Source organism: Nyctereutes procyonoides, unplaced genomic scaffold, assembly GCF_905146905.1.
Source record: "Nyctereutes procyonoides isolate TBG_1078 unplaced genomic scaffold, NYPRO_anot_genome, whole genome shotgun sequence".
Lineage (NCBI taxonomy): Eukaryota > Metazoa > Chordata > Mammalia > Carnivora > Canidae > Nyctereutes > Nyctereutes procyonoides.
Genome location: NW_026575051.1, coordinates 1,025,898 through 1,047,933, shown reverse-complemented (window position 1 = coordinate 1,047,933; position 22,036 = coordinate 1,025,898). Strand labels below are relative to the sequence as shown.

At 45.5% G+C, this 22,036-nt stretch overlaps 2 protein-coding genes and 1 pseudogene across 2 annotated transcripts; all 3 read right to left on the bottom strand.

Moving 5' to 3' along the window:
- Nucleotides 1–325: 325 nt before the first annotated feature.
- On the bottom strand, nt 326–1,588 carry LOC129512777 (alpha/beta hydrolase domain-containing protein 17B-like; annotated as a pseudogene).
- Nucleotides 1,589–2,328: 740 nt separating this feature from the next.
- On the bottom strand, nt 2,329–4,426 carry LOC129512739 (stress-induced-phosphoprotein 1-like). Its single transcript, XM_055330290.1, has one exon. The coding sequence runs from the start codon at nt 4,377–4,379 to the stop codon at nt 2,748–2,750; it is 1,632 nt and encodes a 543-aa protein (XP_055186265.1). The 5' UTR covers nt 4,380–4,426; the 3' UTR covers nt 2,329–2,747.
- A 7,339-nt stretch (nt 4,427–11,765) lies between these two features.
- LOC129512776 (MHC class I polypeptide-related sequence B-like) lies at nt 11,766–13,309 on the bottom strand. The gene is given in 5 exon segments (XM_055330324.1): nt 11,766–12,067; nt 12,193–12,287; nt 12,686–12,812; nt 12,815–12,876; nt 13,119–13,309. Coding segments are annotated over 5 exon segments (777 nt in total).
- Between the last annotated feature and the right edge of the window lie 8,727 nt (nt 13,310–22,036).

Here is a 22,036-nt window from a genome sequence, read left to right as displayed (position 1 = left end):
TTATATTTGTATACCTGGATAAGATTTATTACATTGAGATGTTTTAAAAATATGTATAAACTTGTTTCTGATATGCAAAAGCATTTGGCAATACTTTTACAGCATTCGATTTTATAGAATTAAAATGTCATACTGTACTCACTTTGATGTTTAAAGAACATTCTTAGAAAAAATATATTAGAAGCCTGACTGCATAATACTATTCTTTCCAGTTTCTGGTTCTGGTAATTAAAACCTTCATTAAGTCTGTTAACAAGTCATTTCCTGTACATTTATGAAGGCAACTGACATGATTGGCAAACAAAACCTTCAGATTTTATGTTATTTACCGAAGAGCACAGTTCAGCAAGAACAGTAAACCCAATATGCAAATTTGCAGACTATTTTCCAAATTTAGCAGTTCCTGTGACCCAAAGTGTTTCAGCCTTTCAAGGTACCGTCCATAAAGTTCCACATCATTGTGACCTGCCCCTTCAAACCGTGGCAAAGCTCAAAGAATGCGAAGCCATGTGAAAAGTCACTGACTTCACCTTCAGTCTCCTGAATTATTAGCACAGGAGCTGTTATCTTAGAGATTTTGTCAATGTTTGGGAGTGCATCAAAACTGTAGGTCTTAAAAACAAAACAAAACAAAACAAAAAACTGTAGGTCTTCCAAGTGTCAGGAAGAGTGATTCCCATCCCGTGGTCAAAGGAGAATGAAGAGAATGAAGAGTGCTGTAGCACTCTCACACCAAGCAGCAGGATCCACAGATGTCCTGTCCTTCTACTTTGGCCACATATGATCACATTTTCAGGGAAAATACCATATTTTGTGCTAAGAGTAAGCCAAGCAGCTCCTGTATCTGCATAGAGGTTTTTCTTCAACAGGTTCCCAACACTTACACAGTATAGTACAATCGGTCTGGGATCCCAGTCCTATGTAAAAGCTGCTCATCTGACCAAGATCAAGATCATTTCTGCGTGCGAAGAGTTAAGTGTACTTGGCATTGGGTGGACAAAGTACAAACATGCAGGCAATTCTGGTGCCTTTACTGGTTCTAGTCATGAAACACTCGATAGCATCTTTTTCTCTAGCAGAATACTACCAGTCTGCTTATTCTGATTGGTGTGAAGTCCACCAGTTTCTTTTTCTTTTTTTAAAAATTTTTTTATTAATTTATTCATGAGGGACACAGACAGAGGCAGAGGCACAGACAGAGGGAGAAGCCGGCTCCATGCAGGGAGCCTGATGTGGGACTTGATCCCCTACCGGGGATCACACCCTGAGCCAAAGGCAGACGCTCAACCCCTGAGCCACCCAGGCATCCCTAAGTCTAGCAGTTTCTACATTCATCACACATCATTGTATAAGTTGGATCAGGTGGTAAAAATGCTAATTTGAAGTCATTTTCCCAGGGAAAGGCAGACAGCAGCAGAGGCCACATAGGTCACTAAAGGAGAGCTTACTCATCTTCTGCACCTGAGGGGCTGGAGGAAAGGGTGGGGAGAGAGCCCTTGCCCACGTGCTGTTCTTCCTCCTCAAGGTGCGACCCACACTGCCACTGCTCCTCCACCTCCGCTTCTGTCACCACAGACACCATCCACATGCAGCCAGGTCTTCCTTCTCTTTGTTCACTTCTCTCTGCTCCCCTCCGCCTGCCACCGCGAGACTAGCTTTCCTGGAGGGAGGAAGGCAGTGGGGAACCAAAGGGCCAGCAGAACCCTCTAAGGCAGGAGTTGGTCACTGACTTAAATATTTCTTAAATATTTTACTTGTGATTTCTTTTGGCCCATTTGTTAAGAGTGTGTTTAATTCTAGTTTTCCTTTTGTTTTCGATTTCTAACTGCACCCCCCACCCCACCCCCACGGTGCTTGGAAAACATAGTTTATGTGATATCCTTTCAATTCTGTTTGAGTCTTCATCTGTGGTCTAACATAGGCTGCATCCTGGACAGTGAGCGTCCCGTGTGCGCTGGAGAAGAATGTGTATTCTGTTATGTGTGGGTAGAGTGTTCTGTATATGGGTGTCAGATCTAGCTGGTTTATTACGTTGCTCAAGCCCTCTGTTCCCTAACTTTTCTTCTGCTGGCTGCTCTATCCCACTCAGAATGTGATAATGAATTCTCCAGCTGTTACTGCGGGTCTCTCTACTCCTGCCTTTCATTCTATCAAGTTTTGCTTCATAGAGTTTGTTGATCTGTTATTAATGCTAGAAGTTTATAATTTTTATATCTTCTTGCTCTATTGAAACTTGTATTAATATATACTGTTCTCTTTTGTCTCTTCTAAACTTTGATTTATTTATTTATTTATTTATTTATTTATTTATTTATTTATTTATTTTTTATAACCACGCCCGACTGGCTTGTTTTATTGGAGAAGGGCATGTGGAGTTAACAACGTGAGGACAATTGGGACCTGAGGTCGGGGAAGAACAGCACCCCCTCCCCATACATGCCCACTGCCCCAAATAAAAAATAACCGACTATGGGAGAGCAGCTGAGACAGTGACTGAAGTTGGGGAAGGGAACAGGGAACCCAGGGGGTGGTGGAAGAGACCATGCGTGTGCTGGGAGGGCCCAGAGGCAGCGGCGGTGCGAGTAACATGAGTACGAGTCTCTTGTGTCTTCCACATAGGTCTATATAAATATATGGAGAGAAGTTGTTCACTTTCCCTTGCTCTCCCCTCTGCTCCGCGCGGCTTGCCGCGGTCCCAGCTCCTCTTTCCACATGAGGGCGGAGGGAAGGGGATGATGAGCAAGTCGTCACCGAATTGCAATCAGACCCACATCCATCAGCTTCTGGATCTTCTGTGCTATTACAGGATTCTTTAAGTGTTCGCTGAGTGCCTGAGGGTCCTTCTGCATCTGCTCCAGGATAAGCCGCATGGCAGGGTCACTCATTATCTGCTGCACCTCAGGGTCAGCCATGGCCCGTCGCTTCACGTCTTCGGGGCTATCGTGGCGGTTGTACTGGGCCATCATACAGCGCTGGTTACCGTCTGCCGCTTCCTTATAGTTGGAGTCCAGATCTAACGCCTTCTGGTAGACATCCATGGCTTTTGTGTAGTCCTTCATTGCCTCCAGGGCAGCTGCTTTCCGGGTGTCCCCCTTGATGAAGGCTGGCTCTAGCTGGATACATTCCTCACAGTCCTTGAGCGCCAGCTGAAACTCCAGGAGTTTGGTGTAGCAGGCAGCTCGACTGCTGTACAACTTGGCATCTTTTGGATTCTGTTTGATGGCTTCTGTATAATGCTTCATGGCCTGGGGATAGTCCCCTTTCTGGAAACATTCATTGCCTTTGTTCTTCTCCTCCAAGGCCAGATCTGGGTTTATGTAAGCCAGCCGCTCTTGCTCCTTCAGAATTTTCTCTGCCTGTTGGCATTTCTTGAGCACATCCGGGGTCCGGTGCTCTGCCAAAGACTCGTTATAGAAACGGATGGCATCCTTGTACTTTTCTTCCTTGAAGTGGGAGTTGCCAATTCGAGCATAAGCTTTGGCAATCTGTCGATAGTCTTCTCGGTTTTCTCGCCCCACTTCGATGGCCTTCTCACAAAGCTCCCGGCATTTACTGTAGTCGCCCTTCTCGAAGTACACAGCTGCTTGATTGGTCATGTAAGTCATGTTGGTGGGGTCCAGGTCCTTGGCTCTGTGATAGTGCTTCAAGGCTGTGTCAAAGTCTTTCTTCTTGTAGGCTTCGTTCCCCAGCTCTTTCTCTTTCAGCGCCTGCTTCTTATTCTCTGGAAGATCTTCTTCCCTTGGCTCTGGCTTGGTGTCCTTCTTGGGAGGAGGCGGTGGGGGAGGTGTTCCAACTTCCTCCTCCTCATCCATACTGCCCAGATCCACACCCAGCAGGACGCTCAGAGTAGTCATGATCCAGGGATCTTGCAGTTTCGTACCCAAGTCAGATGTCTTGTTTCCTAGTTGCTCTATCAGCTCCCGGTAGGTAGGATCAGCGAGCAGTGTCCTTGTCCTGGGATCACTCTCCAATTTCTGGTACAGATTGGGCCTGTTGAAAGGGTTCATGAATTTCCGTTCTGCCAACCGAGCCTCCATATTCTGTAAGCCCTCTTTGAGCTGAGGATTATTTGCTTCATGTTTTACACCCTCTTTGTAGGTTCGCTTGGCTTCTTCAAATCGGTTTAAGAACTCAAGGGCTGCAGCCTTCCTCGAATAGCCCTTGCCCCAGTCGGGCCTTAACTCCACGGTTTTGCAGCCATCCTCATAAGCCTTCTGGCAGTCCCCTTTCTTGGCGTAAGCTGCGAAGCAATTGCTATAGAGCACATGGTTCTGGGGATCTAACTTCATGGCCTCAGAGTAGCACTGCAGTGCGTCATCAATGTTGCCCGCACTCAGGGCCTTATTGCCCTTCTCTTTCAGCTCATTTACCTGCTCCATAGCCCAGCCCAGAACCCCGTTGAATCGACTCCGTCCGCTCCGCGTTCCCAACCCTAAACTTTGCTTTAAGGTCGATTTTGTCAGATATTAGTACAAACACTCTTGTTCTCATTCGGCTACTATGTGCATGGGATTCCTTTCTCCATCCTTTCTGTCAAACTATTTGTGATTTTAGATAAAATGAGCCTCCTTTCAACAACATAGAGTTAGATCATCTTTCTGTCACCATTCTGCCACCTTTGTCCTTTGATTGGTGTGTTTAATTCATTTACATTCAAAGTAATTTTGCTGAATAAGGAAGGGCATGTTCCCATTATTCTGTTATTTACCTATTATCTATATGTCTTTTAATTATGTTGTCCCTGGGACACCTGGGTGGCTCAGGCGTTGAGCATCTGCCTTTGGCTTGTGTTGTGATCCTGGGGTCCTGGGATCGAGTCCCACACCACAGGGAGCCTGCTTCTCTCCCTCTGCTTATGTCTCTGCGTCTCTCTCTGTGTCTCTCGTGAATAAATAAATAAAATCTTTAAAAATTTTTCCAGAATTGTTTTAGTATTTGTTTAGTTTATTTAGTAGAATGGTTTAACTCCCTTCTCATTTCCTTTTGCATGTATATTCCATAGATACTCTTTCTGTGTTTACCATGGGGGTTATATTACACATCCTAAAATTCCAGCACCCTAACTGTGTATTTCTACAAGCTTATTTGCAATAACAGACAAAAAGTGTCATTTTCTACAGCTCCATCCCATCCCCTTGTAGTGATTGATTTCAGAATATTACATCTTTACACAGTGTCCAAAAACATAGACTAATAATTGTTTTTATGCATTAGTCTGTCAAAATAAGTTGAAAACAAATAGTGGAGTTATAATTCAAAGTTACTAGCATATGGCTTTTAAGCAAGTAGTTGTTTTTTAATATATTGGTCTTTTAAATCATGTAGGAAACAAAAAGTGGAGTTACAAATCAGAGTCACACTAATACTACATTTATCATTGCTCATTTACTTCCCTTCACTAGCCCTGTAAGTCTTCATGTGGCTTCAAGTGACTGTCCAGGGTCCTTCCATCCTGTAGGATTCTCTGTAGCTGGTCTTGCCAGGCAAGTTCAGTGGTGATGAACTCATTCAGCCTTTTGTTCACTGGAGAAGGTCCTAATTTCTCCCTCACTTTTCAGATCTGTTTTGCAGATATAAGATTCCTGACTGAGTGCTTTTCTTTCAGCACATTGAGTATATCAGTATGTCTTGGGGCCTCTAGGGTTTCTCTCTTTCTTTCTTTCTTTCTTTCTTTCTTTCTTTCTTTCTTTCTTTCTTTCTTTTTTAAAGATTTTATTTACTTATTCATGAGAGACAGAGAGAGAGAGAGAGGCAGAGAAACAGGCAGAGGGAGAAGCAGGCTCCATGCAGGGAGCCCGATGTGGGACTCGATCCCGGGTCTCCAGGATCACGCTCTGGGCTGAAGGCGGCACTAAACCGCTGAGCCACCCAGGCTGCCCGGCTTCTAGGATTTCTGATGACAAACCTGCTATTTTTTTTTACAGGAACCCTTGTCTGTGATGAATCACTTTCCCCTTCCTGTTTTCAAGACTCTTTGCCTTTGGCTTTCAACATTTTGATTATAATGTGTCTCGGTGTGGATATCACCCTAAGTGGAATTTGTTATTCTTCTTCAGTGTTTATATTCATTTCTCATCAATTTGAGGAACTTTTCAGTCATTATTTCTTCAAATAATCTCTCCTACCTTCTTCTCTCTTTTCTGTCGGGGACTCCCCAAAATGCATAGATTGTTCCCTTTATGGTCTCAGTTCTCTTCTAGGCTGTCCTCATTTTTCTTCAGTATTTCTTCATTCTGCTCCTTGGATGTGATCATTTCAATTGTCCTGTGTTCAAGGTCAGAGATTCTTTCTTCTGCTGGCTGAAATCTGCTCTTAAATACCTCCAGTACATTTTTTATTTCAGTTATTTTTTATGTCAGCGCTGGATGTTAGTTTCTTTTTGTCTTATATCTCTTTGTTAATATTTTACTTTATTCATACCTCATTTACTTGAGTTTTTGTGTAATTCTCTGAGCATCTTATAGGCAGTTGATTTAAAGTATTGGTCTAGTAAGTCCACTATCTGATCTTCCACAGGGACATTTGATGTTTGTTTTTACTTTGAGTGAGTCGTATTTTCCTGGCTTTGCGTATTTTGTGTTTTGCTGTTGTTAAAAACTGGTGTTCTCAGTCTCCTAATGTGATAACTCTGAAAATCAGATTCTCCCCATCAGCAGGTTTATTGTTTGTTTTGATAGTTGATTGCTATAGACTGTGTGCCAGAAATCAGCTTTAGGTGTGCACTTCAGCTCTTCTCATGTTGTTTTTGAGTCCACACTTTTCCTGAGCATGTGGGTGTGGCTACTTTCTACATCCCCACCCCCTCCTGCCCCTACAGTGGTGTTCAGTGAGATTCTGGGAACCAACTGTTATGGCCTGGAGACCACTCTCTTCCCTAAGGCCACAGTCCCTGGTTACTCAATGAGGAGGAAACATCAATGTTAGTGTAGATCTGGGGAAACACTTTATAAGCCAAAACTGACTGGAGAGGCGTGCCCCCTCTATGTAGAGGCCTATCCTGGTGCAGTAGCCCAGGGAGACCCTGAGGGGGTCCTGGCTGAGCAGGCAAAAGGGGAATTCAGGCTTTTGTCCTCAGCCCTGTGGCCACACAGATCTGCAACCAGCCCCATAAACATGCTGGGTGCTCCAATATGCACTCCACCACTTTCTGTGAGGAGGACACTGGACCCACAAGTCCCTGATGTTGTGCCCAAGATCACGAATCCGAGAAACCACCAAGGAGCCGACACCGATGCAAGCGCACGAGGGTTTATTTGCAAGCTGGAGCTTGGGTCCAAGTATACCCGACGAAGCGGAGCAGGGACTTGGACCCTGAGACTAAGAGGCGTAGCAGCTTTATAGGGGCCAGTGGCCCATGGGATACGCAGAGAGTTGCCCAGTCATGTCGGTCCACATGCAGGTGGCCTATTGAATTACATTTTACCCTAAAGTATCCATTTGAACTGGCCTATCACTGAGCCGATTTCCGATTAGGGTGTGCCCAGCGGCTTGACTAGGGTGGGGCAGCGCCCTAAGTAATAAGCAGGTCATGAGGGGGCGATACAGGAGGTGGCGGGTGCAGCACAAAATGGAGTTAGTCCTGCTCTGCTTGTCCAGGGATAGGGGATTTTTGTTAAATTTCCTGGGTCCCACATCTGTCACTTGTTCCAGCCGCTGCCTCTGATGCTGGAGCTTGGGATACATCCCTCAGTGATGTCAGTGCCAGAATTTTCAGTCTTGACCACCTCAGGTCCCACTGTCTGCAACCCTTAACACCTGGACAGAAGTTCTACCACCCAACTCAAATCTCATATCTACCCTGATGGCTGACCCAGGGATTTGAGGGGGGCCAGCTGGGAGCCCCCTAGGGCTTTGAGCCCTGCAGCTGAGCCAATGACCTACAACATGGCTAAAGCCCCTTCCTGAGCCCAAGACATCTCAGAGGCATCTGGTGGTTAGGTGCTGCCTGTCTGCAGTGCCCATCTGGTTGACGTATGAGTGCAGGAAGCACTGTGCGGTCTTGGTTGCTTTCTTGGGTAACCAGGACCAACAGGTGGCATTAAACTCACCTAAGAACACAGGCAGGTACATGCACATGGGCACACACACATCATAAAGGAACCCCCTCACCAACTACCCATAAAATTACCACTTTCTAGCCTCAAGGCCAACTTCGGGGAATTCTACCCACAACATTTATTCATTCATTCTTTCATTCGTTCATTCCCCCAACTATATTCAGTGAATGTCTCTATGCCAATCTGTATGTTAAGTCTGGTAATCATTTAATGACATAGACACAGCACATGTTCTCCTAATGTTTATAAGCTCATAGGAAAGACAGACAATAAACAAAACATAATAATACTTGTACATGACACTATGTGATATACATACCTGTGACCTATTGCTAGGTAACAAAGTAATCTCTGAATAAAGCAACCACCTTTTAATTCTTTCTCATTGTGTGGGTCAGCTAGGCTCAACTGGCAGCTCTTCTGCTCCATGTGACATGGGCTGGGGCTACAGTCATCTGGAGATCTGAATAGTCCAGAATATTCCAGAGGGCTCCCTCACAGAGCTGCAAGTGGTGCTGACTCTCAGTGGGTAGTACACTGAGCTTGGTAAATGCTGGTTGCTGCCATCATGGCTTGTTGGTGCTACCAGGTCTTGAAGGCTACCAAGATTTTGGGGAAAAGAGAAACCCATAGAGGCCAATTTGTGCAAAATATTGTTTTGCACGTGCTCAGAACTTCTTCAGTTACTCCAAACTCAGCTCTGACTTTCTCTGAAGGAGGATAAACCCTTGCTGTTGTCTCTCTCTCACCCCTTTACCAGCCCTTGCTGCTCTCCCCACTGTGATGCCTCAGCATCACTAGCTGGCCCTGCTTCCACCATCTACCGGACAGGAGCAGGAAAGGGTCCCAGGACCAAGGACAACACCCTGGAGCAGAAACTCAATGCCTTCTTGGTCCCAACTGTCCACTGACAGAGAACATGGCCCCTGAGAGACATGTCCCTGTGGCCTGTTCCTCCAGGCCAGACAGTGGTTACAAACACTGCTTCTTCTCTCCCTGTCAGGCTCCCATTTGCATAAACACCTGAGCACTGAGACCTCTCAACCACAAGCACTGACCCCACCTGCAGCTCAGCCTCCTTCCCTCCCTAGCCCTAAGCTAGCAGCTCCTAACTGGAAGGCTCATCAGAGTGCTCAGGTGACCACCAGTCACAGTCTAGAAGAAGTGGACTACAGTGGGGTCTGTATTTGACCTGACTCAGGAGCACCCCATGCTCACAGAGGCCTGTCCTTGCCCTCCACCCTCACCCTGACCCAGGCGGCCAGGCTGCACTTGGCCTTCCCTGCTCCTTCTTGGCCCACCTGCACCTGGAATCACAGCTCCTCCCCAAGTGCAGCTTGGCTGAGGCTGCCAGGGCCTTCTGGCCCCAATCCTAGCAGGGACTAACCAGGCAATGCAAGGAGAACCTGTTGCAGTCTTCTTCTAAATGAGGTACAGGGCGTTCTTGAGACCCCAAGCCTGAGGCTATCTGTCCACCTTCGGAACCCTGAGACTGCCACTGCCACCACCTCTCTCCCACCTCCCACATGGAACCCTCCCAGACAAGAGCCCTCCCTCTGGTTGAATTCCTGATGTATTTCACGCACTAAGCTAGCTCAGGATCTGAGGAAATCCTATTAAAATTAGTTTGCTGAAATAATTTTTTTTGGACACCACAATTTAAAGCAGGAATTTGAGAAATTGACACATGACTTTTGTATTCTTTCTCCAGTAAATGCCTCAATGATATATGAGGCATTCATTTCTACCCTAAGGAATCAAAACTGGTGTTCCCTCTGGGAGGGCCACTCCAGAGGACAACAGGAACATCTGCAGACCTGCATGGCCCTTTGCTCTAGTTGTGACCTGGTCTCAGCCCCTCAGTGTGGGGCAGGGGACTAATCATCCCAGTCTGCCTGAGACCAAAGGCCAGCTTAGTATTTCAAGATTTTATTTATTTATTGATGAGAGACACGGAGAGAGACAGAGACACAGGCAGAGGGAGAAGCAGGCTCCCTGTGGGGAGCCCGATGTGGGACTTGATCCTGGGACCCTGGGATCACAACCTGAGCCAAAGGCAGATGCTCAACCGCTGAGCCACCCAGGCACCTAAAGAACAGCTTATAAGTAGATTAGGTTCCAGAGTGAGAAATCCGATGCCTGCCATGATGGTCACCCAGCAGTGGTGGAATCAACTGAAGGACCCCAGGCCCCACACACCCCATTCTTTCCCTGTCCCATGCATCACCTTGTTTTTGCCCAAAGACAAAACTCCAACTTTCTGTTTTCATCTCCCCTCAACCAGCCTGATTACACAGAAATCTTTTTTTTAATTTAATTTTTATTCAAGTGGGCCTCATGCCCAGCGTGGAGCTCCACATGGGGCTTGAACTCATGAGCCTGAGGTCAAGACCTGCACCAATATCAAGAGTCCGACTCTTAATTGTCTGAGCCACCCAGGCGTCCCTACCTGGTAATCATTCTGACCATCCCTTCCTCCAAATCTACAGGGCTGTGAGCAGCACATGAAAGGGAACCGGCTCAGGGAGGGCAGAGTGAGTCCACAAGGGTACAGACAGAATGCCTTGCCCTAAGTGGTTTCTTAGACTGTGCCCTGAGGGCCTGGACAGGACACATCAGGGAGGCAGGATAAAAGCAGTGGCCACAGCAGCCCTGAGAATGGCCTGACCCTCTCACCCAAATGATCAAGGGTTATCTGCTCACATCCCCAGAGTCTCCCTGAGACTCTTGCATATGATCTACAAGAATACTCCAGGAAGAATGGGGGCATATGATGGGAACCAGGAAAGAGCTCAGGTGGGAGTGACCCAGAGGAACAACTCGGGAGACAGGTCCTGGAGGTGCCGTTCGAGGGGCTACGAAGTGGACCAAAGGTGACCATCTATGCTCAGGATGCATGTATGCCTTGTGAGTGGAACTTCCCAAGGGGACGTCACAGGCAGGACTCTGGCATGCTCTCCTGGCTGCCACATGGGGCCTTGTGAGTCCTTTTCTTTGATTCCTCATGATGGCCGAAGATATTGGAACAGGTGTGGACAGGAAGGAAATAGAATCATTACTTCTGGTCTGGATTCTTGCCCAATGTTAAACTTCCCCACTAGGTCTTGGACCTTTTACTGCTTGTGCCTCTCTGGTCCCACGATCACCTGGGCCCTCCCCAGTCAACACATGGTCCCCACACATTACCTCCAGACAGAGTCCTGCTGAGCCTGAGAGTAGAGAGAGGTAGGGACAAACTCAGAGCAGGGAGCCCCAGTCCCTACTGCCCAATCCTCACCCAGAGCAAGGAGAGGCCACACTCACCACTCAAGGGTTCTGGGGACCCAGGGCTAAGGATGTAGATGCAGATGTGGCTCCCAGCCCCTCTCAGCTCTCTGACTTCCAGCTCCTGTTACAGAAGCTTTTCATCCCCTCTGATCTGTGCAGAGGGAGACATAAAGTGCCCCCACGTCCTAGGAGAGCCCCTCCCACCCTACCCACTGCCCAGAATTCTTATCTGGGCTTCCACAGCTGCTGGTGGTATCTTGTTCTTGGAGAAAAAAAAACATGTGCGATGATGACAGTAAGAAAATCAGCAGGAGCAGCAGCAGGCAGGTAGCTGTCCATCCACTCCGGGGCACTGGGGCCTTTCCTGGAAAAGGGCCTTACAGTGACCTGGGCTCCTCAAGGATACAGGCCTGCCCTCCTCTCCCGACCCTGGCTCCTAACTCAACCAGGGTCAGAACCCCCTCCCCGGATCACCCCAGGCTCACCTGAGGGCACACAGTGTACAGTGTGGTTCCTTGTGGCTTCCATGTGGCAGGTGAACCTTTGCTCCTCTCCTTGAGACTTTATGGCCCCTCTTGTCCAGTAGGTCCCATGCCCGACACTACTGGTAATCTTTGCTCAGGGGTTCCCATCCTGAAGCCAGGTCAGGGAGGTATTCCTGGGAGAGAAACTGAAAGCCCAGCATGTCAGAGGGATCATGCCTTCCAAGGCCTGGCTGCAGAGCATGTTCACTGTTGAGGGCACTGAGAAGAAGGCACAGAGCTGGTGAGGCCCATGGCTGAGCCCTGCTCACCTCCACAGAAGACAGAGAGAAAAGGCTGCTTCTCCCACTTTCCACCTCTGGCTGAAGCCCTCACTGACCCCAGACCTTCTCCAAGTCTGTTCTGCACGCTGGGACCCAGGTCCTTAGCCCGGGCAAGAGGCTGGGCCAGGAATGGGATTTCTTGGATGCATGTGTTACTGCTGAGGAGGGGGCATGGAGGGTGGGCTCTTCGGCTGAGGGGACTCTAAAGGAAACTCTTTGTGACAGGGAGACTCAACTTCCTCTCTTGCTGACACCTGCCTTCTCTGGTTGAGTTCTACGTAGGAAAGCCCACTGCTCCCTGGACTATTAACACTGGAAGCTTTCATTTCCATCCCAACCTGCTTGGTGTCTCTAGAGACTGTAACAGGACAGGCGGATCTCAATACAATGCGCCAACAGAACATGTGTGCATCCCATAGGACAGGACTGCTGGGGGAGGCTCAGTGAGTCTGGGGAAGAAGAAGGCTAAGAAGGCTCCTTCCCCAGGGGTCATACCTGACCTGTCCAAGAAGCCCATTCAGGTTGCATCCCAGGACTTCTTGATTTCCATGATCGCGGTCTAGCTGAGGATGGGGGAACAGTCCATCCATGGGTCTTCAGGTCATAGGAGAGGAAGAGCTCCCCATCATGGCAGAAATGCCCAAAGCTCCTGGTGCTGTCGTCTTCTGAGATCTTGAGCCCCAGATCTCCTGCAGGGAATGAAAGCCTGCCTCCAGCCAGCAGTGACTTCTCCCACCCTGTGTCCCTCTGACTTCCCCGCCCCAGTGACAAACTCCAGCCAGAGGGCCCCCCTTCCTCTCCTCTATGTCTTCCCTGTGCTGGCTCAGTAATGGCCCCCTTAGGCTGAAGTCCACAGACCTTTAGCCCTCACCCCCACCCCCAACCAAATCCAGGAAAGAGACAGGGCTCTGCTCTCTACCCTGAACTTCCCTGGGGAAGTCCTACCATCACTCTTGCTCCGACCCCACTCTCACCTCGCCTGTGCCTACAGGGCCAGGACGCCTGTCAGACTCATTCTGAGGCCGTTTCCAGTCTCTCTCAAGTCCTTGACCTCTGTGTTCTGCGTCTCAGACCCCGGGACTGCTTCTCCCCACAGTCCCTGTGGCTCTACCATGTCATGGTGGAGGAAGGCTTGATCATCCAAGTGTCCCTCAGTGAAAAATCTCCGATACACATCCATCTTGGACTCCACTGTGAGGTTATAAGAAAGACTGTGGGAATCTGGGGAGGGAGTAGATCACAGATGAAGTAACCTGGAAGGAACAACAGATCAGATGCTCCTCTGAAAAGCTCTGCTGTCCTGAACTGCCTGAAATATTGAGCATGCAGAAAATGCACCTGTACAAAGGACAGGAAGGAGGCTTTCCATACAAGAAGAGAGGAAAGGGGGCAGGAAGGAGAGGGAAGAAGGAATGGCAAAGAGAAGTGGAGATGGACAGACATGCAGCATGGGAGCCAGGAGAGGAAGGCATGGGGTCCTGTGGGTGGTGTAGGTAAGAGGTCAAGGGGAGACACTGGCCTGCAAGAAGCAGGGGGAGGGCAAGAAGGCCATGGGGAAGGAGAGGCCTTGTGAGCAGGGAGGCAGGGGCAGTGGGGAGCCCAAGGTTGAGTGATCCATGGCCAGAGATGCCACGGTGCTCAGGGGATTATGGTGGAGTGGAGAGCCAGGGGCTGCTGCCTGTGGTGAAAGTTCATCACGGAAGAGATGGGGTCAAGGGTAGAAAGGGCAGTGAAGCAGAAGGGCTGTATGTTGGGGGGGGTATTGTGACCACAAGGGAGCTCAGGGTGTGCCAGTGCCCCTAGGGGTGAGGAAGGTGTAGGCCCAGGCGGCCCAAGTGGAAGAGTGGCAGGCTGTGATCCCAGGTGGGGATGGGTTGGACCTGCCAGTGTCCCCTGGGAAATGTAGTTGGTGGGGGTCTCAGAGCGGCAGGGCAGGGAGCCCAGGGGTAGTCTATATTAGAAAGGAGGGGGAGTGGAAGAGAAAACAGAACCAAGACACCACGATGAACTCCTTGTGGAAGGACTTGCATGTGGGGGTGGTTCTGGGAGGAACGATAGGCCAGACCCTCAAGGAGGGTTAGGGGAAGACATCCAGCACAGAGCAGGCAGGCTGGGAGGAAGCTGGCTATAAGGAAAGGCTGGCGCTGACCACATGGCAAGAACAACCAGTTCGAGGACTGGGTCAAGAAACCAAAGGGGGCATGAGGGCCAAGGATTAATCTGGGAGGTTGGACCTGGAGTAGCTTTCTGGTCCACAGGGGAGAGGAAATGGCAAGAGGATCAGGGGACACTAGTGCTGAGGCTCTGGGAATGAGGGACTGGGTGACCCTGAAAGAACTTAATTACAGGCTGACAAGAGAGGAGCGGGCATGGGCTGAGAGGAGGGAGGAGGCATTGCTGACTGCAAGGGCCCCATTGGAGGAGCTCCTGAGAGAGGAGAGCTTGGTGAGGGCCAGGCAGGGGGGCGCCAGCAGGCAAGGGGCCCTGGGGGAAGGGTACAGAGGGATCAGGGAGGTCTGGAGTCCAGCCCACAGGGACAGTGGAGGCCACAAGAGGGTAAGGGTAGGATGAAGGAGTGGGGACAGAGTGGTGCTGGGTGCTGGTCCAGGATGAAGGAGGGCCAAGGGCAGGTGCCTGCACTGGAAGGGAGGGAGGAGGAGGGGGCACCAAAACAGGAGACAAGTCTGTACATAGGAGCTGTGGAGCCTGCTATAGGGCTCCCCTTGCTGATGGCAGGAGAGCAGTGGAAGGGAGACTTCTAGACAAAAGGTCATCTCCGGAAGTTAGAGTTGGAAAAGTTGGGGGGAGGGAGATCTAGGCCAGAAGCCTCTTTGTGGGCAGTGGCCATGAAATGGAGAGTGGTGAGGACCCAGAAAGGGATCAAAGAAAGGAAAGAGAATGGCAGACAGAGGCTGGGGGCATGGGAGACTCTGAGGGGAGGCGAAGAGATTGGAGAAGGGGGCTTGAGCTGCAGTGGCAGGCAACAGGTACCCCCTTCCTGTGCCACTGGGTGGAAGACATGGTTCTCTGACACTCACCAAAACCCACCGGGACCCCTAGGCATGCCCCGGGGTCCTGCTGGGCCATTGACCAAGGTGAACCCCACCACCAGTGGAGCTCCCCAGCTGAAAGGCAAAAGGTGCATGCGGCCTGGAGTAGTGGAACTGTCCCCATGGCTACGACTCTGCCTGCCTCACGGTGGCTGTGGCTGTGGAGGGCTCAGCATAGCAGCTGAAAATCAAGACCAAAAAGTACAATCCAGTAAAAACATCGGCCATACCTTTCACGCTGAGAACAGACAACCAATTAGGAGCAGGACATGAGCTTAGCTGGTGACCACTGAAGTCCCCTAAGGCCAAGGGGAGACAAACCAAGAGACCTGGTACCTCCTTACCCCCACCCCAGGCCTGTTGCCAGGGGCGAAAACCCCCAGAAGGTTGGAAGCCAGAGATTCCAGATCCCCAGCAGAGTTAGACTCCGGAACAGTGCAGCCAAATGCTGCAGAGGCAGGCTCTGGGCAGGTGACTGTTAGGGCCCTAACCTCAGAGGCCCCGGATCCCCGGGGCCCAGAGCAGCACACACCTCCTTGCACTCCCATAGAAATGAAATTTAACAATACGTCCAAAAAATAATTAACCACCATAACTGGGATTTATTCCTGGGTTGCAAGATGGTTCGATATTTGTTAATCAATCAGTGTGATACATCACATCAATCAGAAAAAGGATAAGAACTATGTAATCACTACAGTGGATGCAGGAAAAGTATTTGGCAAGGTACAACATATATTCATGATAAAAACTCTCAACAAACTAGGTTTAGAAGGATCATACCTTAACATCATTATTTATTAAGGCCAAATATGAAAAATCCACAGCTAACATCATCCTTGATGGGGAAAAACTAAGGGCTTTTCCCCTAAGATCAGGATGTCCATTCTCACCACATTTATTCAAGATAGTACTGGAGCCCTAGCATAGCAATCAGACAAGAAAAAGGAATAACAAGGATTCAAACTGGCCAGGAAGAAGGAAAACTTTCACTATTTGCAGATGGAATGATACTGTATACAGAAAACTTAAAAGACAACAAGAATTAATGAATTCAGTACAGTCACAGGATAAGAAAAATCAATGTACAGAAATTTCTTGCATTTCTATACTCCAATAGTGAAGCAGCAGAAGAAAAAATTAAGAAAATAATCACATTTAAAATTACACCGAAAATAATAAAATGCCTAAGAATAAATTTAACCAAACAGGTAAAAAGACCTGTGCTCCAAAAACTATAAAACACTGATGAAAGAAATTGAAGATGACAAAAGAAAAGGAAAGACAATCTATACTCATGGATTGGAAGCAAAAATATTGTTAAAATGTCTAACCTACTCAAAGCAATCTACACTTTTAATGCAATCGCTATCAAAGTACCACAAGCATTTCTCACAGAGATAGATCAATCCTAACAATTTGTATGGAACCACAAGAGCCTAATCAATCTTGAAAAACAAAAGCAAAGACAAATATGTATATGTTATATGCATATATAATATATGTAATGTAATACATATAACATGTATTATATGTTATCTATATACATATATATGTAATACATATTATATATGTCATATATATTACTATGTGTAATATAACAAAAGCAGATTATATTACAAAGCTATAGTAATGCAAATGGTATGGAATTGGCACAAAAATAGCTCAATAGAACAAAACAGAAAATCTGGAAATAAACCCACAATTATATAAACAATTCATCTTTGACAAAGCAGGAAAGATTATCCAATGGGAAAAAGTCTCCTCAACAAATGATGTTGGGAAAACTGGATAGCAACCTACAGAAGAATGAAACAGGATCACCTTATACCATACACAAAATGAATTCAAAATTGATTAAAGACTTCAACGTGAGGCCTGACGCAGTAATTTCTCTGACATCACACAGCGCAGCAACATTTTTCTAGGTATGTCTCCTGCGGAAGGGAAGCAAAAGCAAAAATAAACTATTGGAACTATATCACAATGATAAGTTTTTGCACAGCGATGCAAACAACAAAACCCAAAAGCAACCTATGTAAAGGGAGAAAATATTTGCAAATGATGTATCTGATAAAGGTTTTTTTTAATTTTTATTTATTTATGATAGTCACACACACACAGAGAGAGAGAGAGAGAGAGAGAGGCAGAGACATAGGCAGAGGGAGAAGCAGGCTCCATCCATGCACCGGGAGCCCGACGTGGGACTCGATCCCGGGTCTCCAGGATCACACCCTGGGCCGAAGGCAGGCGCTAAACCGCTGCGCCACCCAGGGATCCCTGATAAAGGTTTAATATCCAAAATATACAAGTAACTTACACAATTCAATGCCCAAAAAACCAATATTCCAATTAAAAAATGGACAGAAGGCAGAACAGACATGTTTCCAAAGAAGACATCCAGATGACCAACAGAGACGTAAAAATATATTCAACATCTCTCATCAGGGAAATGCAAATCAAAACCACACTGAGATATCACCTCACACCTATCAGCATGGCTAACATCAACAACACAAGAAACAACAGGTGTTGGCGAGGATGTGGAGCAAAAGGAACCCCCATGCACTAGAGGTGGGAATGCAAACTGCTGCAACCACTGTAGAAAGCAGTATGGAGGTTCCTCAGAAAATTAAAAATAGAATTACAATATGATCCAGTTATTCCACTATTGGGTATTTCCCCAAAGGATATGAGAACATTAATTTGAAAAGATACATACACTTCTGTGTTTATTGCGGCATTATTTATAATAGTCGAATTATGAAAGTGGACCACATGTCCACTGACAGAAATCAGTTAAGCAGAAGTGGTGTATTTATACACTGGAATGATACTCGACCATATAAAAGAATGAAATCTTGATGTCTGCAATAGCATGGATGGATCAAGAGAGTATAACGCTAAGTGACATCAGTCAGGGAAAGACAAAGACCAAATGATTTCGCTTATATGTGGAATTTAAGAAACAAAACAAAATGAACAAAGCAAAAAAGAGACAAACCAAAATACAGGCTCAGAACTACAGAGAACAAATGGAAAGTTACCAGAGGACTGGTGGGTAGGGGGATGGGGGAAGCAGGTGAAGGAGTTAAGAGTACACTTATCTTGAACAGCACAGAGTAATGTATCAAATTGTTGAATCACTATATTGTACACTTGAAACTAATATAATACTGTATGTTAACTCTCCTGGAGTTAAAAACAACAAAACAAAATGAAACAAAACAAAGATTAGTGAGTGGGTGTCCTTCATGTATGTCCAAGGCACTTTTCCTACTGCTGTTTAAATGGAGTCCTGAGGTGAGTGAGACTGCACACAAACTTTAAGAATGACTACTTCAAACCATCTTTCTTTGGTTTTCTATGGTTTTCCTGAGTATAATCCCTTTGGGTTTCAAAGCCAGGCATGTTAGGGGCTCTTCTCTCCTGTGCAGGACCTGGGATTTAGTGCACAGACCCCCTGCTTCTCAGTGAAGCTTTATATTTTTGAGAACCCACCATATTTTGGATTCTTGAAGTGGGTTTTTTAGTTTTGGTTTTGGTTATGGTTTTGCTTTTGCTTTTGGCATGAGTGTCTCTGCCTCTCTTACCTGTTTTGATGATGCCCTTTTATCCTTTGTTGTGGAGGCTTAGGTCTTCTTCAGAGGAGATTATTCCCTATGTAGTTGTAAATCTGTTGAGTCCATGGAAGGAGATGGGTTCAAGGATATTCGTAAGCTGCCATCTTGAACAAATCCCCAGACACCATCTTGATTACTGTCGTTTTGCTAGAAGTTTTGAAATTGGGACTTGGAGGTCCTACTACTTTGGCTTCTTTTTTTAAAGATTGGCTATTTTAAGTTCCTTGAATTTTCCTGTGAATATAGAATCAGTTTGTCAATTTTTAAAAAGGAGCTAGTTAGGTATCCCATAGGGATTGTGTTGAATCTGTAAATGAATGTGGAAAACATTTGCCATCTTAACATTGTCTTCTGATTCCTGAATGTTTGGTTTTCCATTTACTTATATGTTTTTAAATTTCTGTCAATAATGTTTTGTAGTGTTCAGAGTATATGTTTTGCACTTCTTTTGTGATTTGTATTTCTAATACTTTTTTTCATTTAAGTGGTGTTATAAATGGAGTTGTTTTCTTAGTTGCATTGTTGGATTAATTATTGAAAGTGTATGAAATATAACTGATTTTTATTTTATATATTGGCTTCATTTCCTGCAACCTCATTGAACTTGTTTATTCATTCTAATAGCTTTTTAGTTAACTCCCTAGCATTTTCCATATAGAAGACATCTGCGAATAGAAGTAATTTTACTTCTTTTTTTTTCTGATCAGATTGCATTTTATATTATTTCTTGCTCTAGAAACTCCAGCACAAATTTTAATAGAAGTGGTGAGAGTGGACATCCTTTTTGTGTTGCTGATCTTAGGAGAAAAACAAGTCTTTCACCTCTTTCACCATTAAGTAAGATGTTAGCTTACCGGTTTCTATAAATGCCTTTAATCAGGTTGAGGAAATTCCCTTCTGTTAGTAGCTTGTTGAGATTTTTATCATGATTTTGTCAAATGCTTCTTGTCTGTCTGTTGAGATAACCATGTGGCTTTTGTTTTCTAGTATATAAATATGGTGGATTACACTGATTGATATGGATGTTAAACCAGTCTTGAATTTCCAGAATAAATTTCATTAGGCTTGCATGTAATTCTTTGTATGTTGCTGGATTTTATTTGTCACATTCTTTTGAAATTTTTGCATCCATATTCATAAAAGATAATGGTCTCTAGTTTTGTCTTGTGATATCTTTGTCTGGTTTTGGTATCTGAATAATCCCAGCCTCATAGAATGAGTTGGGTTCCCTCCTGTCCTTCTTGGAAGGGTTTGTAAAGAATCGATATTATTTCAGCATGTGGTATAATTCACAAGTGAAGCCATTTGGAATTGTTTTTTTTTTTTTTTTGCTGAAGATTTTTTGACAAATGACTCAATCTTCTACTTCATTATAGGTATATTCAGATAGTCTATTTCTTCTTGAGTCAGCTTTAGTCATTTGTGTCTTTCTATGTTTTTGTCTATTTTATGAAAGTAAGTTAATTTTTTGGCTTATAATTGTTCATCATAATCTCGTAATTCTCTTTATTTCTGTGTGGTCAGTTCTAATATCCTCTCTTTCATTGCTGATCCCAGTAATTAGGGTCATTTCTCTCTCTTTTGTTTCAAAGAGTCTAGTTGAGGATTTGTCAGTTGGGTTGATCTTTCAAAAGCTCACATTTGACTTAGTTTTATATATTATAATTTTATTCTTTTTCATTTCATCAACTTCCACTCTAATTTTTCCCCCACTCTAATTTTCCCCCCTTTTGCTTGCTTTTGGTTTAGTTTGCTCTTCTTTCTTTCTTGACTTAATGTGGAAGTTTATGTAACTGACTGGAGATGTTGCTATTTTTTTTAAGATTTTACTTATTTATTCATGAAAGATGCAGAGACATAGGAAGAGGGAGGAGAAACAGGCTCCACGCAGAAAGCCCAATGTGGAACTCCATGCAGAAAGCCCCGGATCATGCCCTGAGCTCAACTGCTGAGCCACCCAGGCATCCTGGGATGTTGCTTTTTCATATAGCTATTTACAGCTATGTTTTTGCCTTTCAGCACTGCTTTAGCAGCACCCTCTAGGTTTTGGTATGTCTGCCTTCATTTTTATTAATCTCAAAGTATTTTCTGATTTCCATTTTGATATCTCTTTGACCTTTTGATATGCAGAACTGTGTTGTTTAATTCTGCATATTTTTGTTCACTCATTCTGAGTTTCCAAAATTTCCAGTTATTGATTGACTTCTAGTATCTGGAACTGTGATAAAAGACCATACTTTGTATTATTTTTACCCTTTAAACTCATTGAGGCTTTTTTTTTATTGCCTAGTAAATGGTTTATCCTCAAGAAAGCTCCATCTGCATTTGAAATGAATGTATATTTTGGGATCCCTGGGTGGCGCAGCGGTTTGGCGCCTGCCTTTGACCCAGGGCACGATCCTGGAGACCTGGGATCAAGTCCCGCGTCGGGCTCCCGGTGCATGGGGCCTGCTTCTCCCTCTGCCTGTGTCTCTGCCTCTCTCTCTCTCTCTCTCTCTCTCTCTGTGTGACTATCATAAATAAATAAAAATTTATAAAAAAAAAAAGAAATGAATGTATATTCTGTTCAAGGCAGGAATGTTCTATAAATGTCAGAGATATATTGTTGTTTTTATAGTATGGTTCAAGTCTTCTTTGTCTTTATTGCTCTCTGCATAGTTGTCCTATCCATTATTGAAAGTGACAATTGCAGCTGGACTATTATTGTTGTATTGTCTATTTCTGTCTCAATTTCTGTCAGTTTTGCTTTCATATATTTGGTGCTGAGTTATTAGGTGAATATATGTTTGGAATTCTTTCATCTTTCTGATGATTTGACAATTTTAACATTATAAAACAATACTATCTTTTTTTTATTAGTTTCAGAAGTAGAATATAGAGATTCATCAGTTGCATCAGTTGCATATATCATCCAGTGCTCATTACATCAAATGCCTTCCTGAATGCCCATCACCCAATTATCCCTTCTCCAGACGCCCCCTCCCCTCCCACAGCCCTCTAGGTTGTTTTCTAGAGTTCATTATCTCTTATGGTTTGCCTCCCTCTCAATTTTCATTTATTTTATTTTTCCTTCCCTTGTGCTATGTTAATCTGTTTTGTTTTTTAATTTCACATATGAGCGATATCATATGGTATTTTTTTTTATTTTTTATTTATGATAGTCACAGAGAGAGAGAGAGGCAGAGACATAGGCAGAGGGAGAAGCAGGCTCCATGCACTGGGAGCCCGACGTGG

Excerpts from the sequence above, each read along its gene's own strand:
- LOC129512739 (XM_055330290.1), bottom strand. The coding sequence starts at position 4,379 with ATGGAGCAGGTAAATGAGCTGAAAGAGAAGGGCAATAAGGCCCTGAGT.